This window comes from Elephas maximus, chromosome 12 (genome assembly GCF_024166365.1).
Source record: "Elephas maximus indicus isolate mEleMax1 chromosome 12, mEleMax1 primary haplotype, whole genome shotgun sequence".
NCBI lineage: Eukaryota > Metazoa > Chordata > Mammalia > Proboscidea > Elephantidae > Elephas > Elephas maximus.
In genome coordinates, this window is record NC_064830.1 from 92,123,218 (window position 1) to 92,143,052 (window position 19,835).

Sequence of the window (19,835 nt, forward strand, 5' to 3'; positions counted from 1 at the left end):
ATGGGGGTGCACGGTGAGTACTCGCCGGCTGGGGGACTGTCCCTTCGGCTCAGGCCCGCCTGGCCCGACCCTTGTTTGCCTAGGGATTTACCGCGGGGGCTATTGACCAGGAGGTGGTTGGGTTCAAGGACCCACGACATGCCAAGGAGCCCGGAAGGGGGAGGGGGTGGGGCAGCCTGCACGTGTGGCAGGGGTTGGCAGTCCCTGTGAAAGCCAGAAGTCTGACCTGGAGACGGGGACAGGTTAGCGGGTTCCAGGAGAAGAGGGTCTGCTCTTTGGGTGGGGAGCAAGCTGATACCTGGGTCTTGGAGCAACAACCCGGAGCTGCCAGAGGCGAAGCCTCTGTCAACCCAGGACTGAAGTTTGGCCCCAGAAGTGGACGCCGGTAGTTGGGGGGTGGGGTGTGCGCGAGGCAGCGATTGAATGAAGGCGAGGGAGGCAGAACCTGAGCGCCAGGAACGCTGGGGTCAAGAGGGAAGGGCTGGAGGCAGCGGAGCAGGGTGTGTGAATCTGCCCCTCTAGACCACCCCTCTTCCTCCACCCTGTGCAGCCCACTCAGCTTGGCTCACCTGGCTCCCTTTTCTAGAATGCCCTGCCTTGCTGCTTCTGCTGTTCTTGCTGCTTCCTCTGGGCCTCCCAGTCCTGGGCTCCCCCGCACGCCTCATCTGTGACAATCGAGTCCTGGAGAGGTACATCCTTGAGGCCAAGGAGGCTGAGAATGCCACGGTGAGGCCCTCGCCAGCATATTCCACAGACCTTTTTCTAGGGGGGCAGGTGTCTCCTCTGGATCCAGGAACCTGGACTCCTTCCTGGCACTGGGTCCCGGGGTGGAGGGGGAAGCCAGACCCCCAATAACTATGACAAAGATAGTGGCCCCCCAAATATACCGGGAAGGTGCCCTGCAGTGGGCAGGCAGGTGCCAGGAGCCCTGGGTCCCTGAGCCCCAGAGTTGTGCATTTCAGATGGGCTGTGCTGAAGACTGCAGCTTGAGTGAGAATATCACCGTCCCAGACACCAAGGTTAACTTCTATGCCTGGAACAGAATGGAGGTGAGTTCATGCTTTCTTCCTCTTGGGGAGGCTCATTTTGAGAACCTGATCGGGGTGGGAGGGAGAATGACAGAAGAAATGAAGCAGCAGAGAGGAGAGCTGTACAGAGTCCATTCATTCATTCCATTATTCATTCAAAAACCTTATTGCATACTTGCTGTTTGCTAAGCTTAGTGCTTGGGGCAGTGGCGGAGGGGGGGAGCAGAGGGGATGGTGTAGCCAGCTGTCTTTGGTCCCTCCAGGTCAGCCAGCAGGCCATGGAAGTCTGGCAGGGCCTGGCTGTGCTCTCAGAAGCCATCCTTTGGGGCCAAGCCCTATTTGTCAACTCCTCCCAGCCCTCAGGGACCCTGCGGCTCCACGTGGACAAAGCCGTTAGCGGCCTGCGCAGCCTCACCTCCCTGCTTCGGGCGCTGGGAGCGCAGGTGAGTAGGAGTGGACTCCCCCTACACTATGTGTGCCCTTTCTGTAAAATAGAGAGAAGGGGCCCTGCCAAGGGATGTTGGTACTCTCTACACCCCCCTGGTTCTGTCCCCAGCTCCATTTCCCTCTGGGGTCCCTGGCAGTGTGGTGACCTCCCGTTATCTCCTTGGCAGAAGGAAGCCATCTCCGTTCCAGATGCAGCCTCTGCTGCTCCACTCCAAACATTCACTGTGGATACTTTGTGGAAACTTTTCCGAATCTACTCCAATTTCCTCCGGGGAAAGCTGAAGCTGTACACAGGGGAGGCCTGCAGGAGAGGGGACAGGTGACCAGGTGCTCTGACCCTGGGCACGTCCACCACCTCGATCACCACTGCTGCCTGTGCCATGCCTTCCTTGCCACCACTCCCAACCCCCTTCAAGGGGCTATCCAGTCAGTGCCAGCTTGTCCAAGGGACACTCCAGTGCCAGTGGTGACATCTCAGGGCCCAGAAGAACTATCCAGAGCTCAACTCTGCAAACGAAGGATGTCACAGGGCATCCTGAGGCCCTGGAGAGGAGGAATTGTGAGGAGACCAGCTTTAAACTCAGGGACAGAGCCATGCTGGGGAGACACCTAAATTCACCCCAGTACCTTGCATGTATTGGGAGGCCAGGACCTACTTTGGAGGGAAAGTACCTTTTTTGGCTCCTACTAAGCAGGGGCAGGATGAACTGGGGAATTTAGGTGGCAAGCCATGAATTCTTCAGGCCTGATGGGGGACTCCCATGGCAGGAAGCCAACTGGACAAGGGGGTGGTGGGAGCCGTGAAGATGGGATGAGGGCTGGTCCCTGGCTTTCATGGGGTCTCAGTGTGTTGCATTTTCAATCTCACTGGCAAGAACTGAAACCACCACCACATCTCTTGGCTTTTCTGTTTCCCTGGGATCCCCCTATTTCCTTAGCTTTGCCCCGATAGTTGCAGCAGGCCTGGGGATTCAGGGTGGAGGGGGTCAGGCCCTACGTGCCGCTTCACATGGCCTGGCTGACCTCTTGACCCCACTGGGCCTGAGGCCACAGCTCTGCCCGCGCTGGTCAATAAGGTGTCTCCACTCAAGGCTGCTCCTCAGTAGGCAGCTGCCAACCCTGCCCAGGACAAGCCTTTAGTGAGCCGCTGCTGCCATTGAGGAAACAAGAGCCAAGAGGAGGATTCCCTTTGGGGGGTGGTATCAGCTGCCAACACTGGCCACTAGTCCCTTATTACTTCCTGCCTCCTTCAGGGGTCCCTTCTGCTAAATACCACATTCCCACCTAAGCACACAAGCCCCCTCTAAACCCAGCTGCTTTCTTTCCTTCTTGGGCCTTCCCCGTTAGTGCTCCTCCCTGATGGTGGAGGAAGGTGGAGGAGACAGCTGTGCCCTGGGAGCTGCCTTTGTGGAGAGCCCTTGCTCCGTGCCCTCTGCTGTTCTAGGCGGTTCACTCATACGACCTCACTATTCCTCATCCAACCCTAGAAAGTTACTTCTCTCATTCCCATACTACAGAAGAAGTAAAGGAACCCGTCCAAGGCCATGAGAACAGGAGCCCCCATTTTCCCCAGCGCTCACCCTTTCCCTCATTTGCCTTTTTTTCCCACATAACCCCCTACCTCCCTTACTCCCCTGAAGGGGGCGCACAGACCAAACTAGCTCAACCTCCACTCCTAATTCCTACTTTTCTGTAACTCTCCCCGTTACTCTGACCACCGACTTCGGGTTCCTTCCCAGAAGTAATGTCTCAGCCAGGAAGTACCACCCAGGGAAGACCTGCGCAGACAGCAAAAGATGTCACAAAACTCCCTGGACCCCAATACTCGCCATTCTCCTATAATAGGGATCAGCCATGCTCATATCACAAAAGTTAGAGAAATGGCCCGGGCTTCCGCAAATGCGCAAAGGGAAAGAACGTTTTGCAATTTGCAAGCGGAAAAACTGTGCGCAGGTCGAGCTGGGGTTTGGAGAGCATTTGCCTAGTGTGTATCGCGTAGGGGTGGAGCTGTGGTGGGCGGAGACAGTGAAGGGGCGGACCCAAAGGAGAAATTCCCCTCTGGGCAACAGGCTCCGGGGCTACAGTGCCCTCTGCAGTCCCTATTTGGAACCACTGGAGGAATCGACAAGTAATAGAATCCTTAGGGCTCTGACCTCACACATTTCAATAAAAATTTGTATTGTGGTTTCCACACATGGCATCTGATTTTTGCACCACCGCTGCGAGTCAGTAAAGCGGGAATCTCTTTCTTTTGCTGGGGAAATTGAAGCTTGTTCTTAAACCCAAGGAATCCAGCTAATAAATGACAGAGCTGAGACCTTGATACAAGATTTAGGTCCTGTAACCCCAACGTCTGTCCACCACTTAGGCTGACTTGCTGCCAAACGCCTAGACGACTCCTCATCAAGCAGCTGGCTCTTTTTCCCCAGGATTCAGGGTCACTGACCTCATTCCCTGACTTCAGACTTCTTACCGCTTTCAATTTTAAAAAATCATAGTTTTGAACCTTAACTATAAGACCACTCCTGGGCCGGGTGCGATGTGTGAGTATATCAGAAACATTTAAAACACTATTTCCCATTTGTGGAGTGCCTACTGTGTATCTGCTTTTGCACCAAGTGCTGGGAAACATGAAACGACACTCAATCTGTGTCACTGAGATGCTCACAACCCAGTGTCCTCCAAGAGCGGGCAGTCCCCTGGAGACATTAATTTAGGCACAGTTAGCTTGGCGCATGGCTGAATGCTGAGAAGTATGGTTCGAGAGGCCCAGGAAGGAAGGAGCCATATCCTTGAGAACAACCTGGGCAGGCAGAGTCCCTGCTAAGAGATAAGGTTACAATAGGAGGGTGTTGCCAGATTTCAGAGGCTCTGCAAGTGCAGGCCAGGAGAATGAACTTTGTTCTGTGCTATTACTGTTATGAACAACAACACATTAGATCTCCGGCACCTACATAACCTTCTGTAATTCTCACAATTCCTTGAAGCTGGGGTACAAAAGCTATTACCCATTTGTCAGACAAGGAAAGTAAGTTCTGGGAGGTAAGTGACGGAGCCCAGTTCTCTGACTTCCAGTCGGGGACAAAAGCCAACCCAGCACAGTTCTGAGTCAGCGGGTTACATAATTGTTTAATGGCGGCCATGGCTTCTGTTTGTAGAGAGCTTTGTGATTGACAAGGTGCTCTCCAGTCCATTCTCTCATTTGTTCTGCTACCACCATAAGGAAGGCCGGGGCTGTAAAAGATTCCCATTTTGCAGATGAGGAAACCGAGATCCAGGGAGAGTATGGGCCTTCCCCACATCATAAAACACTAACAGGAAGGGTCAGGTCTAAAAGCCAGGCTTCTGGACTCCAGGGCCCCTCTTCAATCCGAAGCACAGGACCACCAGGGCAGAGGCAGTGGACAGGTGGGAAGAAGCAGCTGAGGCCAGCAAGCATTAGGCCCATCCACCCTTAGCTACCAACTCCTTCCCCCTCCATTGGGTTCCCACTTCCCTCCCTGGGTAGGCAGAAGGTGCCCTGCCACTTCCTCTTCTCACTGCCACTCCTCTCCTCTCCTCAGTCTTCTAGCACCAGGGGCCAACAGTTCCACCTTAACCTCTTGGCCTTGGGTGCTCTGACTGGAATCCTTTCCCTAGGCCTGAGCACCAAGCTGATCAAATACACCTGCCTGACCCCAGCTTACAGGCTGCCTGGGATTCCACTGGAACTTCTCAGTCCACTAGTCTCACACTGAAGCGGGGGGGATTGCTGTTGGAATTGAGTTAACCAAGTGGGGTCTCTTAGACATCAGCATCTAAGCTGAATGTTAATCCTATCATGTCAAGCGGTTCAAGGCTAATTCCACCATAGGACATCATGAAAGATTATTGGTAAAAGAAAAACATAAGTTTCCCAACTTATGTATGTGAAAAACCCAATACCTAAATGTCTATGAACTACCTGCTTGATTTTAAAAAATTGATTTTTTTTTTTAAATCATGTGACCCACACATATAGGGATTTCTGATTTTAGAAAAACCCTTGGCTGTGCTGATGCAGTCTCCCCTGTCTATTTTACAAATGAGGAAACTAAGGTCCGGAGAGGGTGAGAGAAGTGCCCAAGGGCACACAGAGAAGCCAGAACTAGGTTCCAGGTCTCAGGATAAGTCCCAGGTGTTTTCCACATCCCAGAGTCTTTCACATCTGTGCCTGCAGCTGCTGGTCCTGTCAAGTGACAAACCCTCTGGGCCTGCCCATTCCTGGTTCCCCACAGCCCAGAGCCCAGTGATTCCCTCCCACCTGTGCCGTTCCTGTCCTACGTTGAGTTTCTGTGCTAGATTGAATAGTGTCCCGCCAAAATTTCTGCCCAACTGGAACCTCAGAATGTGATCTTATTTGGAAATAGGGTCTTTGCAGATGTAGTTAGTTAAGGTGAGCCCCTAAATCCAATATGACTGATGTCGTTCTCAGAAGAGGAGAGGACACACAGAGATAGAGACCTAGAGGGAAGATGCCATGTGAAGACGGAGGCAGAGATTGGAGCAATGCAGCTACAAGCCAGCAACTACCAGAAGCTGGGAGAGGCAAGGACGGATTCTTCCCTAGAGTCTTCAAATGGAGTATGACACCGCTCACACCTTGATTTCAGGCTCCAGAGCAGTGACAGAATACATTTCTGTTGCTTTAAGCCACCCAGTTTGTGGTAATTTAGAATTGACTCAATGGCACTGGGTCTGGGTAGCCCTAGGAAACAAACCCCAACCCCCACCTGTGTGCAAGAGTCAAACTGTGACAGCCCAGCCCTGTGGCATCAAAAGGAGGTCAGCAAAAGCAGCCCTCAGAGGACCCATTGCCCAACCACAGGGGCTATGGGTCAACTGTCTTCTGCTGCTCTGCCCTGGGTTAACCATTTCCTGGCTCTGTCCACTCTGGTGATTGTTCTGTAAACCTGCTATGGAGGAAGGGGGGATCAGGGTCTGGGATGGGCATCCTTTGTGACCTTGGATTTGACATAAGAAGAGGGTCTCTCTTCCTGAGTTGACTGTTGGTGTCTCATGATGCCGCCCTATTTGGGCAGAAGGAGTCCCTGGCACTGCATAAGGGCTTTACTACTTCTTCCCTCAATACCTGGTGCACAGCTAGACAGCACACGAGGATGAGCTGGCCCAGGCACCTCTGCCAATTGTCAGGGGCAAAGCCAGGCACCCTGGCCACAGAGGTAATAGTGGGGGGCTACCAAGGTGAAAGGAATGAAACATAATGTTTCTAGGCATCTGGGTGTGGTAGGACCCAGGAAATCTGAACTCAAACCCACCAGCCAAAGTACAGCCCTGTGTGTGCAGAGGGAGCCAACGGTATTTTTTTAAGTTATTGTCATAAAAATGTATATAACACAACATTTGCCAATTTAATATTTTTTTTGTGTACAGTTACTTTCATTATCTTGTGCAACCATCACCAATATCTGTTGCAACAGGGGTTTTTAAAGTGACAAAACCACCCCTTCTGTTGAAATGTTACGTAGATTTGCCATTTATGATAAAAGCAGAACTGCTATGGCTGGACTGGGACCCTCCTCATTCAGACACCCCAACAGCCTGGGGTGCCACTGCAGAACTGGGGGACTCAGCAGTACACAGCACAAGACCTGATGTCGTGGGCTTTGGAATCAGCACTGTGCTCTTCTGCTGGGCAAGTTACTTCATTTCTCCAGAGCTCAGTTTCCACACTTGGAAAATGGAGATAAGAATATTTGCAGCTATCTGAAGGGGAGATGAGAGGGTAGACAGGGCCAGAAGCTAGCCGAATGGACAGGAAAATAGAGGAGGGAAGGAGTGTGTTGTCTCATTAGGGAGAGAGCAGTTAGGAGTACATAAACAAGGTGTTTATAAATTTCTGTACGAGAGTCCTACTTGATTTGTAAACTTAAAGCACAATAAAAAATAAAAATTAAAAAAAAAAAAAAAAGAATATTTGCAGCCATGAGGCCATGAGATTCAGTTAGGTTAGCTGGCAAGAACTGTTGTTTTGACCTCCTGGAAATTTCCTGATTCCACTCATGTCCAGTCTCCACTGCCTTGATTTAGCACAGACACCACCATCTCTCACCTGCCTCTTCAGGCTCCACAGCTCCAGCCAGCCCCCTCTTGAACCCATTCTCTACGCAGCTGCCAGAGCCGCCTTTTTGGAAATGCAAGTGGGGTCAAGTCACCCCCACTGCAAGAATTTTTTGTGGATTCTCAACGCTTAGGGCATTCGGGGGCCCTGGTGGCACAACAGTTAAGTGCTTAGCTGCTAAGCAAAAGGTTGGTGGTTTGAACCCAGCCCCTCCTCAGGAGAAAAGACCTGAGGGTCTGCTTCTATAAGGATTACAGGCAAAAAAATCCTATGGGGTAAAACAACAACAACAAAACCTATGCGGCAGTTCTACTCTGTCACATAGGGTCACTATGAGTTGGAATCTGCTTGACAGCCCCTAATAACATGACATTCAAGGTCCTTCAAGATAGAGCCCCTGCTTTCCTCCAGTCTTATATCTCAACATACACACCCCAAAGGTGGCATTCTTCCCCCAAGTTTCTGAGCTTTGCTATTCTCTCTGCCTGAAATGCTCCTCCCTGCTCCTTCTTGCCAAATTAACATGGCTCCGTTCTTTAGAAAAACCCTTGCTTTCACCAGGGAAGGGTTAGGTACTCCTTCCACATGCTCCCCCACCAAAGCTCAGACCCATCTGGGCTGTCATTGTTTGTCCACCTGAGGAAAGCAGGCTTGGAGTGAAGTCTTGAGGGGAATTGTAAAATATGGAATAAGGTGGGGTGGGGAAGAGAGATGGCATTCACGTAGGCAGGAAGGTGAACACAAGCTGGCTGCCTGCAGGATTGGTGTGGAGCTCGGCCGGATATGGGTACTGCCATGGCCTTCCTTCCAATGGCGCCTTCCCCATTCACCTCCTCCTTCACAGATAACATAGAGGCTGCTAAACAGGCACGGTCCCCTCTCAGGTCCCTTCCATTACAGCGCCACTGGCTGGTCCCTCTTGGTCTCTGTGTTCTGGACTCCTCCCGCCCACCTTCTAAGGAGCTCTTTTCTCGTCTCTCTCTAGATGTTGGACCCTTCCCGTGTGCATTTACCCAGGCTCAAATTTCTCTCCTCTTGGAAAGAAAACTTACCTTGCCCCAATTTCCCTATCTGCTCTCCAGGTCTCCTCCCCTTCACAGCCAATAGTTTAAAATGTAGTCCCTCCCTTCAACTTCCACTTCCTCCTCAAACCCTCCAGCCTGGCTTCCTCTTAACCAGGCCTCTAAGATGGCTGTCATTAAGGTCTCTAATGTACCAAATTTATTACACAAGGGACCCACTGATACATTCTTGCTGTATGAGATTTACATAACGCATAAATAAGCAGGTCACATGAAAATCCAGGTTTGCCCCTCCCCAGAGATATCCACGGTTAACCACTGTTAAGGTGTGTGTTCTTCTAGTCCTTTCTCTATATCTTTACCTAAATATATGTACATAAATACCTACCTTTATTTTGAGAGTTTACATAAATGCGAGCATACTACAAATTTTTTTTTTCCTGTGACCTGCATTTTTCACTTAATAATATGTCTAGATGTTCTTTCCGCCATCAGAATATATGGGTCTACCCCCATTCTTTTTAGTACCTGCATACTATTCCTTAATGTGAATAATATGCCTTAATATGATTCAAAGGAGCCCTGGTGGCACAGTGGTTAAGCACTGAGCTGCTAATGAAAGGTCAGCAGTTCAAACCCACCAGCCACTCCACGAGACAAAGGTGTGGCCGTTTGCTTCCATAAAGATTACAGACTTGAAACCTTGTGGGGCAGTTCTACTCTATCCTATAGGGTCGCTATATGTTGGAATTGACTCGATGCCAAGGGGAATATGATTCACTCACATATCTACCGGTAAACATTTGGGTAATCTCAGGTTTTTTTTTTTTTTCCTTCTATTTAAAAAATACCACAATGAACGTCTTTAAGGTACATCTTTGTGAAAACATGCATTTCTGTAGGAAGATTCCTAGAAGGAATATACTGGGTCAAAACATACGTGCATGTGGCTGTTTAATGGTCATTGCTGTCTTCCAAGAAGTTTTCACCAACATAGAGTCTTATCATCAATGTATTCAGAGGGTACCTGCATCCCAGCCAACACTCAATGTTATCAATCTTCTAAGTTTTTGTCAGTATGACAGTTGTAGTTTTGATTAGTATTTCCATTATTACTGGCAACCTACATCCCCCAAATCAGCCATTGAAAATCCTGTCAAGCACAGTTCTACTCTGAGGTACATGGGGTCGCCATGAGTCAGAAAGAACTGACTCGATGGCATGGCAACCAGTTTATTACTAGTAAAGCAGACATCTTTTTAAATGTTTACTGGCTACTTTATTTCTTCCTCTGTGACTTGTCTGTTTGACATCTTTGCCAACAGACACTTTCAGTCCTCACTTTGCTTGGCCTTTCGGTTGCTTCTGCCACCGTTGCCAAGTATAGAATTTTAGGCTTGAAATGATTTTCCATTGGAATTCTGCAAAATTCCACTGCCTTTTAGAATCCATGGTTGCTATTGAAAAGCCCGCTGCCATGCTGATTGCTGATCCGTAGTATGTGACCTGGTTTTTTCTGTTTAAAAAGGTCTTCTCTTTACCCCTGATATTCTGAAACTTCGTCACATGTCTTCCACGGGTCGCTTCGCATTCGTTGTACTAGCCACGTTTTAATCAATTGTGTATTTCAGTTCTAGGAAATTTTCTTGTATTTTTTAAAAAATAATTTCTGTTCCTCTGCTTTTTTTTTTTTTTTAACTATTTTTATTGGATGTTAGACTTCCTGGATTGATCCTCAAAATCTCCTTTCTCTCAATTTCTTTCCCTCTCTCTTGTTTTTCTTCCCTTGATTTCACATGTAACTCTCCTATTGGACTTTACATTTTAACTATCATAGCTTTAATTTCTGTGAGCTTTTTCTTCTTTCCTGGCTGTCTATTTTCCATGGCATTATGGGAAGGATGCCAGGCAAGGAGGGTCACGGGTAGATAAAGCGGCCCAGGTGCCTCATTGTGCCCTTCCCCCTCTCCCCTGAGAGCTGCCTCTGAGGTCCCTCATGGCTCCTTCGGTCTGGACTTTGGTGCTGCTGCTGGGGGCTGCCTGGGGCCAGGACTACAAGCCTGCCCCTGTCTGGTAAGTGGGGCTCAGGTTTATTAAGGATAAACCAGGGGCAGACTACGATTGGGGGCGGCTCTGAGGAAGAACCGAGGCAAAGCTAGAGGAAGGCAGAGCCCCAGGGCGGAGGGCAGGGAGCCCACAGGATGGGAAGAAGACTGGTGAATAGGAACGGGGAGAGCCCCACAGTCCTAGAGCCTGAGTCTGACGGGCGGGTTCTGGGTGGGAGAAACTGAGTGGAGGCAGAACAGAGCTGAAACCCGAGGAGCAAGGGAGGGGGCAGAGGCTGAAAGGAAGGTCTGAGGATGGGAGGGGAGGGCAGGGAGGTCAGGCCCGAAAAAAATCAACAAGCCCAGGTTAGACCCAGTGATAAGAGAGACCGCAGGTAGGAGGCAGAGAGAAGTGATAGATGGCTTTGGGCGAATTTGAACAAGGAGAACTTGAATACACAAAACGAAGGGCTGTTCTATGTGACCCACACTACCTGGGGAGGGGCTGTTGGCTTCTCTGTGGAATCTGTGAGGTGAAGAGGGGAGGCCAAGGACTAGCTCCTCTTTGTTACCCATTTATATGTTCATCTGCCTGTAGTGGATGAAATACCATGCCCACCACCCCCCTGGTAACATGGGACCCATACTGTCCTTGTTCTACAGGGAAAAATTGGGGCTATAGCTCAAAAATGAGCTCATCTCCTACAGAAGGAGCTCCCCAGGGTCTCTTAAGTACCACATGAGAATCCCTCTAGATGGGGGGATGGGTCCCTCCTTGTGTGAGACTGACAATCAGGGCACGCAGGGCACAGTGCCACCAGGTGAGGGCACCTGTGGAGGTATGAGGAACTCAGAGGCGCCACTTTCTAGGAGAGAGTTAAGAATTCAAAGTGAGGAAGCGGTGGGTGACCTTTCCGAAAAACTTAAAACAAGTAATAAATGTCCACGGCATAAAACATTAAGGAGCTCTGGTGGCGCAGTGGTTAAAGCGCTTGGTGGTTAACCAAAAGATCAGGTTAGAACCCACCAGCCGCTCCGCAGGAGAAAGATGTGGCAGTCTGCTTCTGTGAAGATTAACAGCCCTGGAAACCCCAGGGGGCAGTTCTACTCCATCCTTCAGACTGATCCCTGCGAGCCAGACTTGAAGGCATTAACGTATTAACACAATATTGACAAACAAAAAGAAAAGAAAACTCACACACAAATCACCACTCAGAAAGGCTCACAATTGTCCAGCCTTCTAATTCTTGAGAGTGACAAGTATTACTTTTTTCTCCTTCTCTAAATCAACCCCAAGGACAGAGACGCCTCTGGACTGGAAGCTGGCGGTTCCCCGCTCTGAGGACAACTGTGAGTTGGAAACTAACTCAGCCCTTATCTCCAGCCAAGTCCCTGAGCTCCAGGGTGGCCTGCTCAAGTGCCCTCGGCACGGTCGATGATGTATACATGTAATAAAGGTGTGATGGGACACCCTTAGATGATCAGGGTGGAGAACTATTAAAAAAGAACGGTAAGATGTGTGCTGCCCAGCTGAACTCAGCCCGCCTGGGCCCCATTTTGCAACCTTTGACCTAGTCATTCTGCTCATCCCACCCCCCCAGCCCTGAATTCCTCCTGAGAGCCCCCAGCTGGGCTTGGCACCTGCCCTCTCCCTTCCCCTTGGCCTCACAGTGCCCCTTTCCTCTCAGCTGTTCTCACTGAGTGTGATTTTGAGGATGACTCTAACCCCCTGTGCAACTGGACCCAAGTGTCTGCAGATGATGGGGACTGGACTCGAGCCAAAGGGTCTGGGCATAATGACACCACTAGGCCGCCTGGGGGGTACCCCAACAAAGGTGAGGGGCTTACAGGAACCGTTGGGTTTAGGGAGGAGGGTGGGTGGATGGGGAAGCAGCTGGGAGCTGGGCGCTGGCAGATCTGGGTGAAGAGAAGACGGGGCAGCTGGAAGCCAAGGGTGGGAGGGGCAGCCTCAGGGTGGTGGGCCTCATGTCTGTGCTCTGCCTCCCTCCCACAGAGGGCTACTACCTGTACATGGACCCGCGCGCCTTCCGCCAGGATGGGGTGGCCCGCCTGCGCAGCCCCACCATCTGGGAGGTTGGGCCACTGTGTGTGCACTTCGCCTACCACATGTTCGGGTTGTCGTGGGGCGCCCAGCTCAAACTGCTGCTGCTCCCCAGCACCCAGGGAAGGCGCCCCCTCCTGCTCTGGAAGCACAGAAATACCCAGGGTACTTCCTGGATGCCCACCGCCATCACAGTGCCTGCGGGGCTGGCCCAGCCCAGCCAGGTGAGGCCAAGGGCAAAACCAGGGCTCCCAGTGGGAATCTGGGTGTTGGGGCGCCTGCAGAGGGCTGCAGTAAGGAGGGGGAGCTGGGGGCCAGGCCATCTGAATTCAGGAAGGAGGCTGGGAACAGAGGCAGAGGCCTGGCCAAGAGGCTCACAGTGTTTTGGTGGCCTTTCTCCTTCCTCCCGCAGTTGATGTTTGAGGCAGTAAGGGGCAGCACCGCTTACCTGGCCATCGCTCTGGATGCCCTCTCTGTCTTTCGGGGCGCCTGCCATCAGGGTGAGCCCCTGTCCCACCTCTACCCATGCCCAGGGTGGCAGGAGTAGCTCAGGGTCCATGACCCTGGTTTCTCATATAGTTGGGGCTACCTGCTCCTCTCTCTCTCCACACCCCACACCTTTGACCCGTGAAGCAGCCACATCTAAAGCGAGGTTCTTCTTTAGCATAGGGTTGTGCTGATTCCTGTTCTGGAGTGACCAGCTGTCCTGGTTTGCCCTGGACTATCTCGGTTATCTCGGGCATACTGGGAAACCATCAGGCCCAGGCAAACTGGAATGTTTAGCCAACCTGGCTGGTACCCCACATCCAACCAGATTAGCTTTCTAAACTGAAGTCAGAGATGTGAGGGGAGGGAATTCAAGAGATGGAAAACTCCAGAAGCTGGGTGAAAACAGCCAACACTTACCGAGCACCAGCACATACATTATCTAATTTACACCTAGCAACAACTCGATGAGGTGGGCACTGTTATCCTGTTTATAGATGAGGAAACTGAGGCTTAGTCAGGTTAAGTAACCTGCACCAGGAATGCAGCCAGTAAGCAAGAGGGCCATATCTCCTCAAAAGCTCACCAGGCTCACAACAGGACCCAGATTTGAACTCAGTATTCTAACTCCAGATTGAGGCATTCTTTACTGAGCTAAGTTCTCCCCTCCTTTCTTTCCCCTCAGTCTGTGTGATGCAAACCTGCAACTTTGACACTCCAAATGACCTCTGTGGCTGGAGCTGGATCCCAACTCCCACTGGGGCCAAATGGATCCAGAAGACGGGGTCATCGGGGGACCCAGATGTGGGGCCCGTGGGCGACTTTTCCAGGCCTGGTAGTGAGTAACGGTCATGCCTCCATCTTTTGACCTTCAGTTCAGGGCTTCTAGTACCAAAAGGCTGGCAGTTCCAATCCACCTGCCACTCCTTGGAAACCCTATGGGAGCAGTTCTACTTGGTCTGATGGGGTCACTATGAGTCTGAATCGGCTCGACAGCAACAGGACAGATAGGAGTGTCCTCTGCGGGAGCATACAGTGTTTGCTTTTCAACCCAACAGTAACCCTCAGGAAGGCTGGGGAGAAGTCCGGCAACCTCAAACCTCTATCAGCACAAGTTTCACTGCAGAAACAACCTCCAAGCATGCACCCAGCTCCCACCACTGCCACCCTGCAGACTTTACCTAGCAGTCCCAGCACAGCCTACCTCTCACCTCCTTTTCCTGGCACCTTTCTTTCTTCATTCATTTATTCAACAAACATCTATTGAGCACCTATGCATGCCAGGCAACGTCCCAGGCACCTGAGATACATACATCAGTGTACAAAACAGACAAGGAGTGGTAAGGAGCCAGGGGGAGATAGTTACTGAAACAACAAGTAAATTATATAGTCATAAGGTGAGCGGTGCTATTGAAAAATAAAAAGTTGAAGAGGCGGAGCCAAAAGGACAGAATAGAAAAATAAAAAGTTGACTAAGGTAAGGGGATTGGGAGTGCAGGGATGGAGTGGGTTGCAAAATGTAGAGCAGGTCAGAGTAGGTCTCATTCAGGTCATACTAGAGCAAAAACCTGAAGGAGGTGAGGGAGTGTCTTAGTTACCTAGTGCTGCTATAACAGAAATACCACAAGCAGATGCCTTTAACAAAGAGAAATTTATTTTCTCACAATCTAGGAGGCTAGAGGTCCAAATTAACGGTACCAGCTCCAAGGGAAGGCTTTCTCTCTCTCTGTTGGTTCTGGGGGAAGGTTCTTGTCATCAATCTTCCCCTGGTCTAGAAGCTTTTCAGGGCAGGGACCCCGGGTCCAAAGGACCTGTACTCTTGGCTCTTCTTGCTTGGCGGTAATGAGGTTCCCCTGTCTCTGCTTACTTCTCTCTTTTATATCTCAAAAGAGATTGATTTAAGATACAACCTAATCTTGTAGATTGAGTCCTGCCTCATTAACATAACTGCCACTAATCCCACTTCATTAATATCATAGAGGTAGAATATACAACATACCAGAAAATCACATCAGATGACAAAATGGTGGACAATCACACAATAGTGGGAATCATGGACTACCCAAGTTGACACACATTTTTTGGAGGACACAAATCAATCCATAACAGGGAGTGAGGCATGAAGATATCTGAGGGAAGAGCTTTCCAGGTAGGGGGGCAGCCATGCAAAGGCCCTGAGGTAGCAGTGAGCCTGATGGGGGTAGGGTGGGGGTCTGAGGATCTGCAAGGAGCCAGGGTGGCTGGGATGGGGTGAGTGAAGGAGAGAGTGATAGAGAATGGCCTCAGAGGCATCATGAGAGGGGCAGATCATGAGGAGCCCTGAAGGCCATTGTCAGGACTGTGGCTTTTACCCTGTGAATGGAAGCCTTTGCGGGACTTTAAGCAGAAGAGTGACTTGACCTGACTTAGGTTTAAAAGGATCATCTGGCTTTTGTATTGAGCATCCACTGGAGGGAACAGGCTAGGCTAGATGGAGGGGGGTCGTTTAGGAGGCTTTGGTAATAATCCAGGTGATAGTCCTTCTGCCTCTTCTTTTCCATTCATGTTTATCCCCAGCTTCCTTTTCACCTCTTTCTCGTACCCTTGCCAGGCTTTCTACCACTGACCTCTCCCTGCCTCCTGTCCTTCCTTTTTTCCTCTCCTTTCCTTCCTCCTTCCCTCCTTTCTCCCTTCCCTGCTCTTCAGCCCCTTTCTCTCCCATCTCCTCTGTCAATCCTCTCTATATAACGCCTGTTTCCAGCCCTCAGTAGGGACCACCACAGGCTTTGTGGATCAGACGCAGAGGTTCAGGCTCCCTAGTTTCCTTTCCTTGTCCATATCCCTTCTTTCTTTTTTTCCTTTGTGTTTCTCCATTCCCAATCCTCTCCCTTCATATTACCTTCTCATTTTCCGATTTTCTCCATCTTTCTCTCCCACTACTCCATAAGCCCATTCTGTCCACTCCAACTCTACGCCCTCCTTCCTTGGATCTTTCCTGCCACCTGAGGTGTGCTTTCTTGAAAGGCCTTGACAACCCCTACCCCACCCCACCTTCATCCTATGCCCCTGGAGAGGAGGCCCCAATCCATCTCTGCATCCCCCCACTATTCAGCAGAGTCCCAGCAGTTTCAGTGTCGGCTCATTTTTCATTTTTACCACTCTCTCCCTTCCCTTTCAACCTTGATCATTTCCTTATATTTTCATGTCTTTCCCCTCTCCTCTCGCTTCTTTTCCATTTCTCATCCGTGCCAGTATCACCACTCCTTGTTTTCTTTTTCACCACGTTACCACTGCCTTTCCTTCCCGGTCCCTCCTCTTTCCCAGTTGTTTACTCTCCTTTCTCTTCTACCCAACTCCCTCCATTCCCTCTCTTTCAGCCCTTTTCTCGTCTCCCTTCCCTTGGCCCACCTTCCCGGGCCTTGTGGCTCGCTCACGCCGCTCACACAGCTGGGCCAGGCGGTGTCCTGCGCTAGGGCGCTTCCCACGTGGCAGCGGCATCTTAGGCTTTAGCCCTGGCTACCAGTTGCGTCAGGGAGCAGGGCCCAGGCTGATTGGCTGCCTGAGCGGGGGGTGGGGCCGAGGGGGACTTTCGGTGTACTGCAGGCGCTTGCCCACGCCTTTGTGTGAGTGAATCTGCTGTCAGGCAAGAAAAGAAAGAGTCTATGACTCTTGTCGTGTGCCGTCCAGTTGATTCCGATTCATAGCGACCCTACAGGACGGAGTAGAGCTGCCCTATAGAGTTTCCTAGGCTGTAATCTTTACGGGAGCAGATGGCTAGGTCTTTTCTCCTGCGGAGCGGCTGGTGGGTTCGAACTGCCCACCTTTCGGTTAGCAGCGAAGCACTTAACCATTGCACCACCAAGACTTCTTCCTGTGACTCTAGGGGACCTAAAAAGTCAGTCCTCAAAGGACAAGGGCCTTCTAGCTGCTGCTTCTGAGAGAATGCCCGTGTTTACATGGCAGAGTCTGTGTCCTTACCCAGCCCCGCCAAGCACTTCCAGGAGGATTGACGGTCAATCAGCCAGTGAGGCAGATGTAGACCCCTCAGGGCTAATGATTCTGGGCAGCTGTTGGGGCTCCTCAGGGCCAGGTGCCCCCCATATACCTGTCCCTGCTGCCATACTCTCCCAACTCCAGACACCCCACCTACCTGTCTCTCTTTTCCTTCCCAGATGGCTCCTACATGCTCCTGGACCCCAGGGATGCAAAATCAGGGCAGAAATCAATCCTCCTGAGCCCGCTGAGCCAGTCCTCTGGCTGTCTGAGCCTCTCCTTCCACTATGTCCTCCGGGCCCGGACTGCTGGTGCAGCCCTCATGGTCAAGGCTGCAGCCTTGGGTTAGAATGGGGAACTCACAGGGTTTACACTTACCCTGGGGCTCATCTCCCAGGGCTGGGTTGAGGGGGGAACATGGGGCATTCCTCAGGGTCTAGAGAAGTCTAGAATATGTGAGAGATTATTCCATGGATTGGAATTGGGGAGCTGGACGGACCCTGGATTCTGAAAAAATAGATAAAGATGACAGGAGAGTGAGAAAGAAGGGTATGCTGCCATTTGGGGGAGGATACCCCAAGTATTCTGGTGCTCGACCTTCCGAGGACAGGGTTGAAGTCATTTCCCAATCTCCCTAATCTCACTTCTCTCTCTGATTCCTTCCCTTGCAGGCAGTATCCGGAAACACACTCTATTCTCAGGACAGCCTGGACCCAACTGGCAGCCTGTTTCTATCAATTATACAAGCCAGGGGCAGATACAGGTACAGAGGATTAAGGGGTTGGTTTCCTTGCACATGGTAGGCATTCCCAGTGTTGAAATGAATTGAGGGTCTGGGCACAGGGAGCAGGGTGCCTGGGTCTCTGAATGGAATTGTCAGACTGTAGACTTGGGGGTTTGGACTGTGTGCTCACACCTGGCCCACTCTCCCTCTGTCCAGTTCATCATAGTGGGTGTGTTTGGAGCAATCCCAGAGCCAGCTGTGGCCGTGGATGCAATCAGCATCGCTCCCTGTAAAGGTAAGAGCAGGGCCTGGGAGGCCCTGATATCTCTGAATCAGGAGTGAGATGGGGGTACGAATGGAGAGCTTGATCAAAATTTTTGAAATCTCCCATTTTGATCCCTTAGAGAACTTCCCTCAATGTGACTTTGAAGATGATGCCCATCCCTTCTGTGACTGGATCCAGGCATCTAGAGATGGCGGACACTGGACCCGGGGAAGCAGAAATACATCCACCCAGGGCACAGGCCCCTCTGGAGCTTCCCCTAATGGAGGTGAGGAGTTTGAGAACCCCTCAAGCCCACGAATCACTGAATCTGCTCCCAGCTATGGTCCTGGCCAGTGTGATTGATGGAAGAAGTGTCAGTAGAGGGGATGCTGTAGACGGTGAAGATCAGTCGGCAGGTGGTGACTGGGAAACTGCCATGTGGCCAGAGCTGTGGAGATGACAGAGGTAGACTTAGTTGGGCATTCTCAAGGCTCTGGGGATCATTGAAACTCCCACAAAAGCCAGGCATCTCACTCCCTTGAGCCGAAGACTTCAAAATCTACTGTCTCATTTTCAGTCAATTCGTTTATTGGTGGAGCTGACAAAGATTTGTTGGTTTGGTTTTCTTTTCTTTCTGATCTTGCCTTCTTGAGTTAGAAGTCCAAAATGAGCAGAAAACAGTGCTACAATGTGGGACATTTGGGTGCCTGCCTCAGACCCCCATTTGGAAATCAAGGAGTTGCTAAAGCGGCAATAGGAATGTCCTGCCAAGGTTTCTCATCTTGCCCATTCCCTCTTTTTGTCCAGAAGACCATCACTACATCTACCTAAAGCCTGACAAGATAAGGCAGCCTGTCAGACTAGTGAGCAGGTCCTTCTGTGCACTTGAGGCGATCTGTGTGGAGTTTACTTACCACATATATGGCTCTGGAGAGGGTGCTATGCTCAAGCTCCTGCTGGGGACTCCTAGAGGTAGTGCCATGAGTTCTCTCTGGAGCCGTGTGGGGTCTCAGAACCCTGCCTGGCAGCAGGCCTCCATCACCATCCCTTCAGGACATCAACAGCCCATGCAGGTAAGAGATGGAGAGAGTGGGCTGTGTGTGTGTCTGTGCGGGGCTTGGTGAGGGGGGACGTGATGCCTGGGATAGGAAGGGCTGAGAAGATGGAAAGCTGGAAAGGGGGCAGGGAAGAGATGAACTTAGTGTTATAGAGAAGGGTATCTGGCTCCTGAAAGGGAAGAAGCAGGGCTGGACTGTTGAGGCCAGAACAAGGGGCCATTTTGACAGAGGACAGACTTCAGGACCAGCAGAGACACTGAGTTGCCAGGACTTCATTTTCATTTCTCTTTTCCTTCTCTCTCCCTCCTTTCCTTCAGCTGATACTGGAGGCTGTCGTGGGCACCAACACTACCTTTGATGTTGCTGTGGGTTTAATCTTGATCCATCGTGGGGCCTGTCGTCCAGGTAAGATGAAACCCAGGGCCCTGGAAAGGAGGCTATGCCATCTTTATAAGTTGCTTAAAATGCGAGCCTTCTCTTGCACTTGATTCTCACACTGCTGACTCTGTTCCTGTCTGACTTTAGCTTTCTATATTCTGCCCACTTCCACTTCCCTGACTCCATGAGGATGCTTGACTGAGTGTAACTTTGATGCCATGAATTTTTGTGGCTGGATCCAGAATGCA

The 19,835-nt window shown here is 50.9% G+C and overlaps 2 protein-coding genes across 2 annotated transcripts in view; both read left to right on the top strand.

Annotated features, from left to right (window-relative positions):
* On the top strand, positions 1-1,798 carry EPO (erythropoietin). The gene is made up of 5 exons (XM_049904239.1): positions 1-13; positions 587-726; positions 963-1,049; positions 1,292-1,471; positions 1,643-1,798. The coding sequence occupies exons 1-5, from the start codon at positions 1-3 to the stop codon at positions 1,796-1,798; spliced, it is 576 nt and encodes a 191-aa protein (XP_049760196.1).
* Positions 1,799-11,405: 9,607 nt separating this feature from the next.
* ZAN (zonadhesin) overlaps positions 11,406-19,835 on the top strand; it is a 40,452-nt gene continuing 32,022 nt past the window's right edge. The window contains exons 1-11 of the mRNA XM_049905053.1: positions 11,406-11,463; positions 12,331-12,477; positions 12,657-12,928; positions 13,117-13,204; positions 13,876-14,028; positions 17,342-17,506; positions 17,834-17,925; positions 18,103-18,181; positions 18,291-18,437; positions 18,962-19,224; positions 19,527-19,608. Of these exons, the coding sequence (XP_049761010.1) occupies positions 11,406-11,463; positions 12,331-12,477; positions 12,657-12,928; positions 13,117-13,204; positions 13,876-14,028; positions 17,342-17,506; positions 17,834-17,925; positions 18,103-18,181; positions 18,291-18,437; positions 18,962-19,224; positions 19,527-19,608 (1,546 nt within the window). The remainder of the gene's footprint in view (positions 11,464-12,330; positions 12,478-12,656; positions 12,929-13,116; positions 13,205-13,875; positions 14,029-17,341; positions 17,507-17,833; positions 17,926-18,102; positions 18,182-18,290; positions 18,438-18,961; positions 19,225-19,526; positions 19,609-19,835) is intronic.

Coding starts and splice junctions, on each gene's coding strand:
- EPO (XM_049904239.1), top strand. Junction 727..962: donor AGGAGGCTGAGAATGCCACG/GTGAGGCCCTCG, acceptor TGTGCATTTCAG/ATGGGCTGTGCTGAAGACTG. Junction 1,050..1,291: donor ATGCCTGGAACAGAATGGAG/GTGAGTTCATGC, acceptor TGGTCCCTCCAG/GTCAGCCAGCAGGCCATGGA.